At 37.7% G+C, this 13,754-nt stretch overlaps 3 protein-coding genes across 3 annotated transcripts; 1 reads left to right on the forward strand and 2 right to left on the reverse strand.

The window, feature by feature from the left end:
* Positions 1-1,380: 1,380 nt before the first annotated feature.
* On the reverse strand, positions 1,381-2,079 carry LOC142505090 (secreted RxLR effector protein 161-like). The gene is made up of 2 exons (XM_075617918.1): positions 1,614-2,079; positions 1,381-1,529 (listed from the first exon to the last, which is right to left on the reverse strand). The coding sequence occupies exons 1-2, from the start codon at positions 2,077-2,079 to the stop codon at positions 1,381-1,383; spliced, it is 615 nt and encodes a 204-aa protein (XP_075474033.1).
* Positions 2,080-3,667: 1,588 nt separating this feature from the next.
* On the reverse strand, positions 3,668-5,316 carry LOC142505098 (uncharacterized). The gene is made up of 2 exons (XM_075617930.1): positions 4,900-5,316; positions 3,668-3,769 (listed from the first exon to the last, which is right to left on the reverse strand). The coding sequence occupies exons 1-2, from the start codon at positions 5,314-5,316 to the stop codon at positions 3,668-3,670; spliced, it is 519 nt and encodes a 172-aa protein (XP_075474045.1).
* Positions 5,317-9,090: 3,774 nt separating this feature from the next.
* LOC142505108 (uncharacterized) lies at positions 9,091-13,493 on the forward strand. The gene is made up of 6 exons (XM_075617939.1): positions 9,091-9,241; positions 9,323-9,994; positions 10,427-11,967; positions 12,075-12,471; positions 12,736-12,801; positions 13,132-13,493. The coding sequence occupies exons 1-6, from the start codon at positions 9,091-9,093 to the stop codon at positions 13,491-13,493; spliced, it is 3,189 nt and encodes a 1,062-aa protein (XP_075474054.1).
* The last annotated feature ends 261 nt before the right edge of the window (positions 13,494-13,754 follow it).

Below are 13,754 nucleotides of genomic sequence, written 5' to 3' on the forward strand. Positions count from 1 at the left end.
TTTTATATAATTCTTAATGTCAAAATATTTGTGTTTGTCACCCACATTTCGTTTGAACGAAGTCGAGTATCATTGTGTATTTTGTTAATTTAATTGGAATTGATTTTCTACATACTAATCGTCGATTTTTAGTAAGTAAGATTTTGGTTTTATTTGTAAATTAATTTGATAGAATAAACACATCCCATCTTTGATTAATTTTATATAGCATATATAAGAGAATTAATTAATTAATTATTAACATCCTTCTAATTGAATAATAGTCCTCATCGTTATAGTCTCCGTGTGAACGATTTGAACTCAACCTCGTTACGACGCAACTTGAACTAGTTCACTTGCTAACGTATTTTGCTGCTCACTCATATATAGATACACTATATATGTTCACATGCATTTGAGTAGGTTGACCCTTTCACATAAAAAACTTGTCCACTTGCTAGATATTGTGTCCCATGCATATATTATACGCTTGGGCCATTTAGTGGAGACTGTGTTGGGAAAAATCCATAAACCGAAGAATCCATCACGTTAAATCATTAAGAATTTGACTGAAAACTTAAGCGGAAGCGTACCTGAAGCCATAATCCTGAATTCTTTAGAATGTGTCTTAATCTTCCAGATCTACGCGCTCTTTCCTTGAGAGAATCATTTAGTTTCTCTTCAGAACTATTTTCTTAATGGGGTAGAGAATAGTGAAAGTGATAACGCGAGATCTGGGGACCATGACCCATATTTATAGATAATGTTTATCAATATCTTCTGATATTTCTGTTTTAGCCCATCATAAAAACAGAATTTACACTTATGTCTCTACACATTAAAGGCCCCCAGCCCATTAGATACATTAAAGACCATAACCCGAAACAATAGTTGATCACTTTATTTTGGGTTTAACTTAATAGACAACCCACAACACATAATTATTCACATATAAGCCCATAGAAATAAATTGATCCAACAATCTCCCACTTGGGCTATATGTGCAACTTTATAATTATGTTTGTGAAAATAACCTTATGAGCTTAAAATTATTGTCATTCCGAAATGTATCTATAACCAATCCGGTCCATCAATCACATCAACATAGGATCAAAGCAGTCTTCGCTACACTCAAGGTATCTAGACTCATCAATGGTCACATATGCCAACACAACTGAATGACATGGATCATGAATTAGATGTGTAGCATGGAAATTTCATGCAATGTGACCGTAACATGCCTATTTTCAACTGGTCCTCCCTTTAACTTTATTGAGATCAAACTTTAAATAATAATCACAGTGTGACTTAACTTGAAATTTATTTCTGCAGAAAATAAATTTACATAACTGTAACTGAAAATGTCTACAACTGAAAAGCATTTAAAACAACAAACTCCCACTAAAACTGAATTTTCTCAATTGACACAACACCCATACTAGCAGTGTGCTCATGAAACTGTTTGGGTGATAGTCCCTTAGTAAGCGGATCCGCAACCATGGAGTTTGTACCGATATGCTCAATAGAAAACTTTCCACTCTGAATTCTTTCTTTAACAACCAGAAACTTGATGTCAATGTGTTTTGACTTCGTCGAGCACCTGTTGTTATTGGAATACATAACTGCTGATTTACTGTCACAATGTAATCTTAGTGGCCTTTCAATGCCATCAACAATGCGCAGTCCCATGACAAAATTTTGCAGCCATATTCCATGATTGGATGCCTCATAACATGCTACAAACTCAGCTGTCATGGTGGAAGAGGCTATAAGTGACTGTTTAGCACTCTTCCAGGAAATGGCACCTCCAGCAAGGAGATAGATGTAGCCCGACCTAGATTTCATACTATCTTGGCATCCAGCAAAATCGGAGTCAGTATACCCAATGATCTCAAGCTGATCCAACCTCCGATATATGAGCATGTAATATTTTGTTCTCTGTAGGTACTGTAAAACTCTTTTGACTGCTTTCCGATGTTTCACTCCTGGATTACTTAAATATCGTCCCAACATTCCTGTCACGTACGCAATATCTGGACATGTACAAACCTGAGCATACATCAGACTCCCCACTGCAGATTCATAGGGAACTTTCTGCATTTTTTTTCCTCAAAATCATTCTTTGGGCATTGTTTGAGACTAAATTTGTCTCCCTTAGCCACATGGGTATCTGTTGGTTTACAATCTTGCATCCCGTATCGCTTGAGAACTTTCTCGATATAGTCTTTCTGAGATAATCCAAGAATACCCCGAGAACGATCTCGATGTATCTGAATACCCAGTACAAAAGATGCATCACCAAGATCTTTCATCTCAAAATTCTTAGCTAGAAATCTCTTGGTTTCATGCAACAACTCTATATCGTTGCTAGCGAGCAGAATGTCATCAACATATAAAACCGGAAAAATATGCTTACTCCCACTGAACTTATGGTACACACAATCATCGACCAAATTCATCTCAAAACCAAACGAGATGATCATTTGATGAAATTTGAAATACCATTGTCGAGATGCTTGCTTGAGCCCATAGATGGATTTCTTTAATTTGCAAACCATATTATTTGTGTCTTTGGACACAAAATTTTCTGGCTGCACCATATAAATCGTTTCATCAATGTCACCATTTAGAAACGCAGTCTTTACATCCATCTGATGAAGCTCAAGATAGAAATGCGCCACCAAAGCCATTATAATCCTTAAAGAGTCTTTCGAAGAAATCGGAGAGAAAGTCTCTTTATAATCAATGCCTTCTTTCTACGTAAAGCCTTTAGCGACAAGACGAGCCTTATATCTTTCCACATTGCCTTTCGAATCCCTCTTGGTTTTAAATATCCATTTGCAACCAATGGGCTTCGTACCTTTAGGCAATGGGACAAGATCTCATACGTAATTGTCCTTCATGGACTTTATCTCCTCATTCATGGCATCATTCCACTTTTGAGAGTTAGAACTTTCCATGGCTTGACGGAAGTCAATAGGATCATCCTCCATCAATCCAATGTCTGCCTCATGTTCTTGAAGAAATACAATGTAATCATATGGCACTGCATTTCTCCGCTCTCTAATGGATCTCCTTAATGGCATAGGTTCTGGAGGTGCTTGAGTTTGTTCATCTGGAATGAGAGGATCTCTAATATTGTCTTCCTGTATTGTTTCTTGGTCAAAGTGAGGAATATGATCCTGATCAATATCCAAGACATCTGTGGGAATATTTACATATTCCTCTTCAAAGACAATATCCCTTACTTTATCTCCCCCCGCAAACTCAACATCCTCAAAGAACCTGGCATTTCCTGACTCAAAAATCGGCTTACTCGTGGGATCATAAAACTCGTACCCCCTGGATCTTTCAGAGTATCCAATAAAATAACAACTAACCGTCCTTGAGTCCAGTTTCTTTTCATTAGGCTTGTAAGGCCTTGCCTCAGCTGGACATCCACAAATGTGCAGATGCTTAAGACTAGGCTTTTTACCCGTCCAAAGTTCATAAGGGGTTTTGGTCGCTGCCTTAGTTGGAACCCTGTTAAGGATATATGCTGCGTTCTTTAGTGCTTCTCCCCAGAGTGATTCTAGTAAGGTAGAATGACTGATCATACTCCTCACCATGTCCTTAATTTCTGTTTCGTCTTTCAGCAACATCATTCATAGTGAGGCGAACCCAGCATAGTGTACTGTGGGACGATACCTCATTCCTCCAGGAATCTAGCAAAAGGTCCTGGACGTTGTTCACCTGAACCGTCATATCTACCATAGTATTCACCACCACGGTCAGATCTAACGCTTTTAATCTTTAAGCCAAGTTGATTTTCAACTTCAGCTTTATAGTTTTTGAACACATCCAATGACTGTGCCTTTTCATGAATGAGATAAATGAAGCCATATCCTGAAAAATCGTCTGTGAACGTTATAAAATACTGTTGACCATTCCAAGAAGCCGAAGGAAATGGTCCACAAATATCAGTATGTATAAGTTCTAAGACGCCTGAACACCTGTTGGCTTCAAATCTCCTTTTGTTGGTTTGTTTTCCCTTTATACAATTAACACAATTATTAAAATCTGTGTAATCTAAAGGTTCGAGAATTTCGTCTGACACGAGTCTCCTTATTCTCTTTTCAAAGATATGACCCAATCTTTTGTGCCATAACGCAGCTGAATTCTCACTGGTTAATTTTCTTTTAGTGCTTCTACTTGTTTGCAGGGATTCATTAAATGAAGCAATAACATCCAAAGAATAGAGATTATCGTATCCTGATAAAGAACCAGAACCAACCAATTTTGAATCGAGAAACAAACTGAATATTCCATTTCCAAAAGAACAAGAATAACCAAATTTGTCCAATGCAGAAATGGAAATCAAATTCTGTCTAAAAGACGGCACAACAAATGTTTCATAAAAATCCAAATATATTCCAGTCTTTAACAATAATATAAATTTTTCTATTGCCTCAACTTCAACTTTGTTGCCGTCACCAACATAGATGAATCTTTCACCATCACTTGGTTTTCGGCAATCCAGGCAACCCTGCATAGACACATTGATGTGAGTTGTTGCACCAGAATCTATCCACCACGTGTGTCTAGGCACTGAAGTTAAATTAACCTCAGAACAAACCATATTCAGAAGCATACCTTTCTTAGCACGCCAAGCGTGATAATTACTGCACTGCTTCTTCATATGCCCATCACTGCCACAGAAAAAACAACCAGAACTTTGAGAATCACTAGGATTCTTCTGTTGTTTCTTCGGATGCTGTGTATCCGCAGCTTCCTTATCCTTTCGTTTCTTCCTTTATCCTTCGAGGTAGAGGCATAATGAGCACTTTCTGTCTTGTCTTGCTTCAATCTTTCCTCTTCCTGGACACAGTGCGAGATGAGCTCATTCAGAGACCAAGTCTCTTTCTGACAGTTATAGCTCACCTTGAACTGGTTAAACTGAGGAGGAAGAGATATCAAAACCAGATGCACCAGCAAGTCCTCAGAGAGGTCAAGCTTCAGTGCTTTCAACCTTGAAGCAAGATGAGACATTTCCATAATGTACTCCCTGATGTTGCCCTTACCCCTGTACCTCATTGAAACGAGGCTTGCCAAAAGTGTACCAATTTCAGACTTTTCACTTTTAGCAAACCTCTTTTCGAGGTCTTGAAGAAAAGCCTTAGCCGTAGCAATGTCGCTAGACATTGTGCCCCTGAATGTTTCTGGAATGGCCCTCTTCATGATCATCATACACATGCGATTCAATCTCTCCCACCTTTCAAAATCCCTCTTTTCATCAGAGGTACTCTTATCCGTAATGGTGGGAGGAGAGTCAACCCTTATCGCAAGGTCCAAATCCATGACTCCGAGAACTATCAATAAATTCTCTTGCCACGATTTAAAATTCGAGCCATTTAGCATAGGAATAGAATTTATGTTGGAATGAATATTTGTAGGAGTCAAATCTGAACAGAGAACAAAAAAACAAAACATACATGCTCAACCAAATATCCAAATAAAATAATCAATAAATTCAAATAATGTAAACCCCCATAAACAGAATATCGAGCACTCCATTAATGTTTCATCTTTGGACAAAAGATTAACTTGTAAGTAATATCCTGGCGCAGCAATTAAACACTGATAGTAACTATCATCTCAAATAACAACCTTCCTTTGGGCCGATTTATTATTCACATGAAAAACCGAACAACTATCACATGTTTACCACCACAATTGCATATGTGATTATATTAAATATTAACCTTCCTTTGTGCCGATCAATATTCATATAAATCATCTATAACCAAAATCCTTTTGTATTTCAAAATAAAATTAATTTCCATAAAAGAGGTCACTTTGGCGACATTTTATTTCAATTAATCAATTTTAAAAATACATATAGCCTTATCATTATTTGAATTAATGAATATTTAACCTTAACCGAATAAAACTGAACCAATTTTTTTTTTAAAATTTCGGAAATTCCGTACGGGTCGGGTCGACCCGGTTCCATACGACCTGACTGAATCCGTACGGGTCGGGTCAACCCTGGTCCGTACGACCCGACCCGAAAGCGTACTTGATATATATATATATATTTTTTAAAAAAATTTTAATCCAAATTTTCGATTTTCCACTTAAATATTTTGTTGAACAAAACTGGAAGAAAAATCGAAATCTTATGCCAAATCCTTAAAAATTTTCAACCAAATATTTTTACCAAAACTGAAACTTTAAAAGATTTGGTTTTCAACCAAAATATTTTCCGGATCTGAAACCATATCAAAAAAATTTTCAGATCTAAACCAAATTAATTTTCAGATCTGAAACCATATCAAAATATTTTCAGATCTGAAAACATATCAAAATATTTTCCAGATCTGAAGCCATATCAAAAAAATTTTAAACAAAATTTTATTTTTCAGATCTGGATCCAAATAGTATCCAAAACTTTACACAAATCTCAATGATTCAAACATGAATGGCTCTGATACCACTTGTTGGGGAAAACCCATAAACCGAAGAATCCATCACGTTAAATCATTAAGAATTTGACTGAAAACTTAAGCGGAAGCGTACCTGAAGCCATAATCCTGAATTCTTTAGAACGTGTCTTGATCTTCTAGATCTACGCGCTCTTTCCTTGAGAGAATCCTTTAGTTTCTCTTCAAAACTATTTTCTTAATGGGGAAGAGAATAGTGAAAGTGATAACTGATAAGTGCAATTTATTGTACTTTTATTACTTGTTTTTAACTTGAAATTTTGTTATTCTTGAGCAGGTTTTATGTGATTTGTTGTTGTTTTTGTTGTTGTAGTTTGGAAGCTTAGAATAGAATTTGGAGTAGCAAATTGTTGAATTGGAGTAGTGCAAAAGATAAAATGGCCGAAGTATGACCGCACCCGCGGTATCATATGGACCGCACCCGCGGTCCCTGAAGTTAGAAATAAAAGATTCTGCCGAAGCATGACCGCACCCGCGGTCCTTCTTTCACCGCACCCGCGGTCACTGAATTTCAAGACTGAAAGTTTCTCCGAAACAACACCGCACCTGCGGTCCTTCTTTCACCGCACCCGCGGTCCTTCGCAAAACAGAGTCCGAAAAATCTGTAACTTTGTGGACTTCGAATAAAAGTAGAGGAAAATGGTGTGCTGCGTGGGGAAGCTTGTCTGGACTATAAAAGGCTTCTATTATTCACCATCTAGGGCATTGGGAGCAAAGGAAAGGAGAGGAGGCTACAAAGAAAGGATTGAAGCTCAAGTTCATCATCCTTGGAAATCTATTGCACATTTCTGGACAGAAATTTCATTGCACTCCAAATCTCTTGTTCTAAGTTCTTCTTTCTTTATTTTTATTTGATATGTCTTGTTTAAGATTCATGTGTTGTTGTGTTATTTTTATTATGAACTTATTCTTATTTCTAGAGGAATGATGGAACAAAACTAGACACCATGTGTTGGGATTTATGAATTATGCTATATAAGTTTTTCTTATTGTTTATTTGTATTTTTCCAATCTTAATGCTTTCATTTTATTGGCCATATCTTGAATGATTCTTCTGTTTATAATTTATCACTTGGAAAAGGGAATTTATAAATAAGAAAGGGAAAAATACATCGATGGTATTTATATAGTTCGGGAGGACATATATTGCTATTGAAGCCATTAAAAGAAGTTATTGCTTATTGTGTTATTTAATTATAGATTGTTGACGGGGACGTTACAATCCTTTGTTAGATAATTAGTATCTACTTAGAACTCGGGAGAGGGGGTAGATAATTTAGAATTCTTGGCTAATGTATAATAAGGACATTTATAATATAGCTACACAAAATAACACATGGTGGATAGTTGCGTGAAATCGGACCTCTAGATCTTTTATTTTATAGTTATTTGTTATAAAAAGTTTGGTGTTATAATATAATTAAATTTATTTTCAATTTAGTTATTGATGCAAACAAATCTGTCAATTGATTTTTCTAAATAAAATTGAGACTATTTTAATTGCAAGCATTAATATACATTTAAATACGTACTCCTCGTGGGATCGACACTTGTACTCGAAAATACATTTTATTACAACTTGACGTTGTGCACTTGCAAGCAATTAAGAAATCACGCGACAAGTTTTTGGCGCCGTTGCCGGGGAGTGTCTATTTTAAATTTATATTAGTATTGTTACCAATTAGTCTTTATTTTAATTTAGAGCTGTTTTTATTGTAACACATTAAACATTGATTTGTTTCTTATTTTTGTTTGACAGTGCATGCGAAGATCGCAAAATCTTGACTTGCTTATCTTTGATCCTGAGATCGAAAGAACCGTAAGAAGATTAAGAAAGGAAAGAAGAGAAGAGATTCGAGCAATGGCTGAAAACAGAGATAATGAAAATCCACCCCCTGCAATACCCATCAGAGATCATTTTAGGCCGGTACTAAATGCTCATTACTCGGGCATTGCACGAAGGACTATTAATGCAAACAACTTTGAGCTTAAGCCCGCATTGATAAACATGGTTCAACAGAATCAGTTTGGGGGAGCCGCTACTGCAGATCCTCATCTACATCTCAGAACATTCCTTGAAATTACTGACACGGTAAAAATAAATGGTGTTTCTGATGATATAATTCGATTGCGTTTGTTTCCTTTTTCTCTAAGGGATCAAGCAAGAGGATGGCTCCAATCGCTTCCTTTGGGGAGTATCACAACATGGCAGGAGTTAGCAACCAAGTTCCTTGCTAAATATTTTCCACCTGCGAAGTCTGCACAGTTGAAGATAGAGATAAGTACTTTTAGGCAGACTGACTTTGAGCAATTATATGAGGCATGAGAACGGTATAAGGAGTTGTTGAGGAGGTGTCCAAACCATGATTTTGAAGATTGGGTACAGATTGAATTGTTTTATAATGGTTTGAATGGACAAACAAGAGGCACTGTGGATGCAGCAGCTGGTGGAACGATATTTGCCAAATCACCTGATCAAACATATGATTTGCTTGAACAGATGACCATTAACAGTTATCAGTGGCCATCTGAAAGGTCAGGAGTAAAGAAGACAGCTGGTATTTATGCCGTGGATCCTATCACTTCACTAACCGCCCAAGTTTCTGCATTGACCACACAACTAGCAGCCATGAATAAAGTGAGCATACCTGACACTGAAGGTCCTTCCGTGGTTGCTGAAGAAACTCATTCTCTTGAAGAAGCCCAATATATCAACAACAGAAACTTTGGTGGATTTGGAGGATATCGAGGTAACCCTCCTCCTAATACTTATCCTCCAGGTTTGAGAAATCATGAAAATTTTTCTTATGCAAACAATAAGAATGTGTTGAATCCTCCTCCGGGGTTCAATACATCAAAAGGGGAGGGAAAGCCTTCGTTTGAGGATTTGGTAGGTACATTTGTGGCTGAATCTGAAAAGAGGATGGCTAGAACTGAGTCTCGGCTTGATAGCATGGAGACTCACATAGGAAACATGGGTGGTACGATGAAATCTTTGGAGACACAAATTGGACAGTTGGCTAATGCTTTGAGAGATCAGAACAGGGGTCAATTTCCGAGTAATACGGAAGTTAATCCAAAAGAGCAGTGCAAGGCAGTCACTTTGAGGAGCGGAAAAGAATTGGAGGTTCAAAGTCCCAAGGAGATGGTGGAAAATGAGAAGTCAGTGGAAGATGTTGAGTTTGAGGTTATAACAGAGAATAAGGTTGAGGACTCTAAGACAAAAGTTGTACAACCTCTTGCATTTAAGCCTGCCATTCCATACCCTCAGAGGTTCAAAAAGAAGAGTTTAGATGATCAATTTGCAAAATTCCTTGAGATTTTTAAGAAGATACACATCAATATACCATTTGCTGATGCATTGGAGCAAATGCCCAACTATGCCAAGTTCATTAAAGATGTGATGTCTAAAAAGAGGAAGCTGCAAGAGTTTGAGACAGTGAAGCTTACTGAGGAGTGCAGTGCCATCCTACAAAAGAAATTACCACAAAAATTGAAAGATCCAGGGAGTTTTACTATTCCTTGCTTTATTGGTGGTTCTCATTGTAGTAAAGCTTTATGTGATTTAGGAGCAAGTATTAATTTGATGTCATTTTCTATTTTCAGGAAATTGGAGCTTGGAGAAGTTAAACCAACCACTATCACCCTACAGCTTGCAGACAGAAGTCTTACATATCCAAGAAGGATCGTCGAGGATGTATTGGTAAAAGTGGATAAGTTTATTTTTCCTGCAAACTTTGTGATTCTAGATATGGAAGAGGATAATGATGCTCCATTAATCTTTGGGAGACCGTTCCTTGCAACTGGAAGGGCATTGATAGATGTGCATAAGGGTGAACTCACCTTGAGAGTTGGTGGAGAAGAAGTCATTTTTAATATTTATCATGCCATGAGGGGATCAAATGAGGTAAGTACTTGTAAAAGCATTGATGTTATAGACTCATGTGTATCCTTTGACTGTGCAGGAATTAGGGACCCTTTGGAGAGTTGCTTGGTTGGAGCTGCTGAAGCTGTTAGTGAAGACGACTGGAAAGTGAAAGAGCAACTGGTGGCTCTTGAAGTATTGCATAAAGAAAAGAAAACGGATGTGTTGATTGAAGAGTTGAACGTCAAAGAGAAAATAGAGGTAATATCACCCTCTCCTGATCTGAAGGAATTGCCAAGCCACCTATGTTATGCATTCTTAGGAGAGAAGTCGACATATCCGGTAATCATATCTTCCTCCCTTACTATTGATGAAAAAGATAAATTATTGAGAGTATTGAGGGAATATAAAACTGCATTGGGATGGTCGATTTCTGATATTAGGGGAATTAGCCCCACTATATGCATGCATAAAATTTTAATGGAGGAGTCGTATACTCCTTATGTGGATCATCAGAGGAGATTAAATCCGGCAATGAAAGAAGTTGTGAAAAATGAGGTGCTTAAATTGTTGAATGCTGGTGTGATATATGCTATTTCTGATAGTAATTGGGTGTCTCCTGTACAAGTTGTACCGAAAAAGGGTGGAATAACTGTGGTTAAAAATGAACATGATGAATTAATATCTACTCGTACCGTAACTGGTTGGCGAGTTTGTATGGATTATAGAAAATTGAACAATGCCACCCGAAAAGATCATTTTCCATTGCCTTTTATTGATCAAATGCTAGATAGACTTGCTGGTTATTGTCATTATTGCTTCGTAGATGGTTATTCAGGTTATAACCAGATAGCTATAGCACCAGAGGATCAGGTGAAGACTACTTTTACGTGTCCCTATGGCACGTTCGCTTTTAGGAGAATGCCTTTTGGGCTATGCAATGCACCGGCCACTTTTCAGAGGTGTATGATGGCTATATTTGCAGACATGGTGGAGGAAATCATGGAAGTCTTCATGGATGACTTCTCGGTATTTGGCTCTTCATTTGATCATTGTTTACATAACTTATCTCTTGTGTTGCAGAGATGCCAAGAAAAGAACCTAGTTCTTAATTGGGAAAAATGTCACTTTATGGTCCAAGAGGGCATTGTCCTGGGACATAAAGTATCATCTAAGGGATTAGAGGTGGATAGAGCCAAGGTGGTTGCAATTGAAAAACTTCCTCCACCAAAGAACATCAAAGGAATAAGGAGCTTTCTAGGACATGCGGGGTTTCATCGGAGATTCATTAAAGATTTTTCTAAGATCACTAAACCCTTATGTAATTTGCTTGAAAAAGATTCCACATTCATATTTGATGATGATTGTTTGCAGGCTTTTGAGAAAATCAAGAGGGCATTGGTGACAGCACCAATCATGATAGTGCCGGACTGGAAGGAGCCCTTTGAGCTGATGTGTGACGCAAGTGATTATGCCGTTGGTGCAGTATTGGGCCAAAGAAGAGAAAGAATGTTTAGGGCAATCTATTATGCAAGCCGTACTATGGATGCTGCACAGCAAAATTACACCACAACTGAAAAGGAGATGCTTGCTGTAGTATTTGCCTTCGACAAATTCAGGCCATATCTGATCGGCACAAAAGTAATTGTTTTTACTGACATGCAGCCATTCGCTACCAATTTTCCAAGAAGGATGCGAAACCACGCTTGATAAGGTGGATACTGCTATTACAAGAATTTGACTTCAAGGTCAAAGATAAGAAGGGAAGTGAGAATCAAGTGGCTGACCACTTGTCAAGACTTGAGCTAGAGGATAGGAAAGAAGAAGGAGCAATACAGGAAACATTTCCGGATGAACAACTTTTTGAGGTAAGTTCAATACTCCCTTGGTTTGCTGACATTGCGAATTTTTTGTCTTGTGGTATTCTTCCTCCATATCTGAACCACCATCAGAAAAAGAAGTTCTTTCATGATATCAAAATTTTCTTCTGGGATGATCCTTATGTGTATAAGAGATGTGCTGACCAAGTGATTAAGAGATGTGTTGACGGTGTTGAAGCACACCAAATTCTTGAGCTATGTCATTCATCTGCATATGGTGGACATTTTGGAGTGACACGAACTGCAGCTAAGGTATTGCAATCAGGTTTTTTCTGGCCTACTTTGTTTAAGGATAGCTATACCTTAGTGAAATCATGTGATAGGTGCCAAAGGTTAGGAAACATTTCTAGGCGTCACGAATTGCTACTGACAAATATTTTGGAAGTGGAACTTTTTGATGTATGGGGCATAGATTTCATGGGACCTTTTCCCCCTTTTTTTGGTCAATCTTATATTTTATTAGCTGTTGATTATGTGTCGAAATGGGTGGAAGCAATTGCCACCAATACTAATGATGCTCGTGTTGTAGTTAAGTTTGTCCACAAGAACATCTTCACCAGGTTTGGAACACCGAGAGCCATCATAAGTGATGAAGGTACGCATTTTTGCAATAAAATTTTCAAGTCACTGTTGGCTAAATACAATGTGAAGCACAAAGTGACATTAGCATATCATCCTCAGTCGAATGGACAAGCTGAAATATCCAATCGTGAAATTAAGAAAATTCTGGAAAAGACTGTCAACACCAACCGGAGAGATTGGGCTATGAAGTTGGATGATGCGTTATGGGCTTATCGGACTGCATTCAAGACGCCTATTGGGATGTCTCCCTATAGGCTAGTGTTTGGGAAAGCATGTCATCTGCCGTTGGAGTTGGAGCATAGAGCATTTTGGGCTGTGAAGAAATTAAATTTTGATTTGAAAGCTTCAAATGACGTTAGGAAACTGCATTTGAGCGAGATGGATGAGTTCCGCAATGATGCATATGAAAATGCCAAGATTTACAAAGAGCAGACCAAGAAGTGGCACGATAAACTCATTGTACGAAGGGAGTTCAAACCAGGACAACAAGTACTCTTGTTCAACTCCCGTCTGAAGTTGTTTCCTGGTAAGTTGAAATCACGTTGGTTAGATCCATTTTTGGTGGAGACAGTGTACCCTCATGGGGCAATTGAGATAAAATGCAGTGATGGAAGGACCTTCAAGGTGAATGGGCAGCGAGTTAAGCCATATTATGGAACTGAAGTAAGGCACCTTGACAACATTCCTTTGGGCGGATCGACTTGATGTAGACTGATGGAAGTCGGGCTGAAGACGTTAAACCAAGCGCTTATTGGGAGGCAACCCAAATTTTTGTTTCTCTTTTGCAATTTGTTTTCGGTTTTGCTTTTATTCTAGTATTCTTATTATAGGTTGTTTATATTTTTTTAGTATAGTGTGTGCTTATATCTTCCCAAAACTAATGAATTCCACTTGTTTTATTCTCAGGACTCAAAAAAAAAAATGAAGAAGAAAAAATTTTTTCCCGAAGGAATACCGCACCTGGGG

Source organism: Primulina tabacum, chromosome 1 (assembly GCF_025594145.1).
Source record: "Primulina tabacum isolate GXHZ01 chromosome 1, ASM2559414v2, whole genome shotgun sequence".
Lineage (NCBI taxonomy): Eukaryota > Viridiplantae > Streptophyta > Magnoliopsida > Lamiales > Gesneriaceae > Primulina > Primulina tabacum.

Excerpts from the sequence above, each read along its gene's own strand:
- LOC142505098 (XM_075617930.1), bottom strand. The coding sequence starts at position 5,316 with ATGGATTTGGACCTTGCGATAAGGGTTGACTCTCCTCCCACCATTACG. Across the intron at positions 3,770-4,899 it reads CTCAGTTTAACCAGTTCAAG|ATTAAAAGCGTTAGATCTGA; the intron begins GTGAGCTATAAC and ends CTTGGCTTAAAG.
- LOC142505108 (XM_075617939.1), top strand. The coding sequence starts at position 9,091 with ATGAATAAAGTGAGCATACCTGACACTGAAGGTCCTTCCGTGGTTGCT. Across the intron at positions 11,968-12,074 it reads CATATCTGATCGGCACAAAA|GTCAAAGATAAGAAGGGAAG; the intron begins GTAATTGTTTTT and ends TTTGACTTCAAG. Across the intron at positions 12,472-12,735 it reads AGCTAAGGTATTGCAATCAG|TTAAGTTTGTCCACAAGAAC; the intron begins GTTTTTTCTGGC and ends CTCGTGTTGTAG.
- LOC142505090 (XM_075617918.1), bottom strand. The coding sequence starts at position 2,079 with ATGCAGAAAGTTCCCTATGAATCTGCAGTGGGGAGTCTGATGTATGCT. Across the intron at positions 1,530-1,613 it reads ACTAAGATTACATTGTGACA|AAAGAATTCAGAGTGGAAAG; the intron begins GTAAATCAGCAG and ends TGGTTGTTAAAG.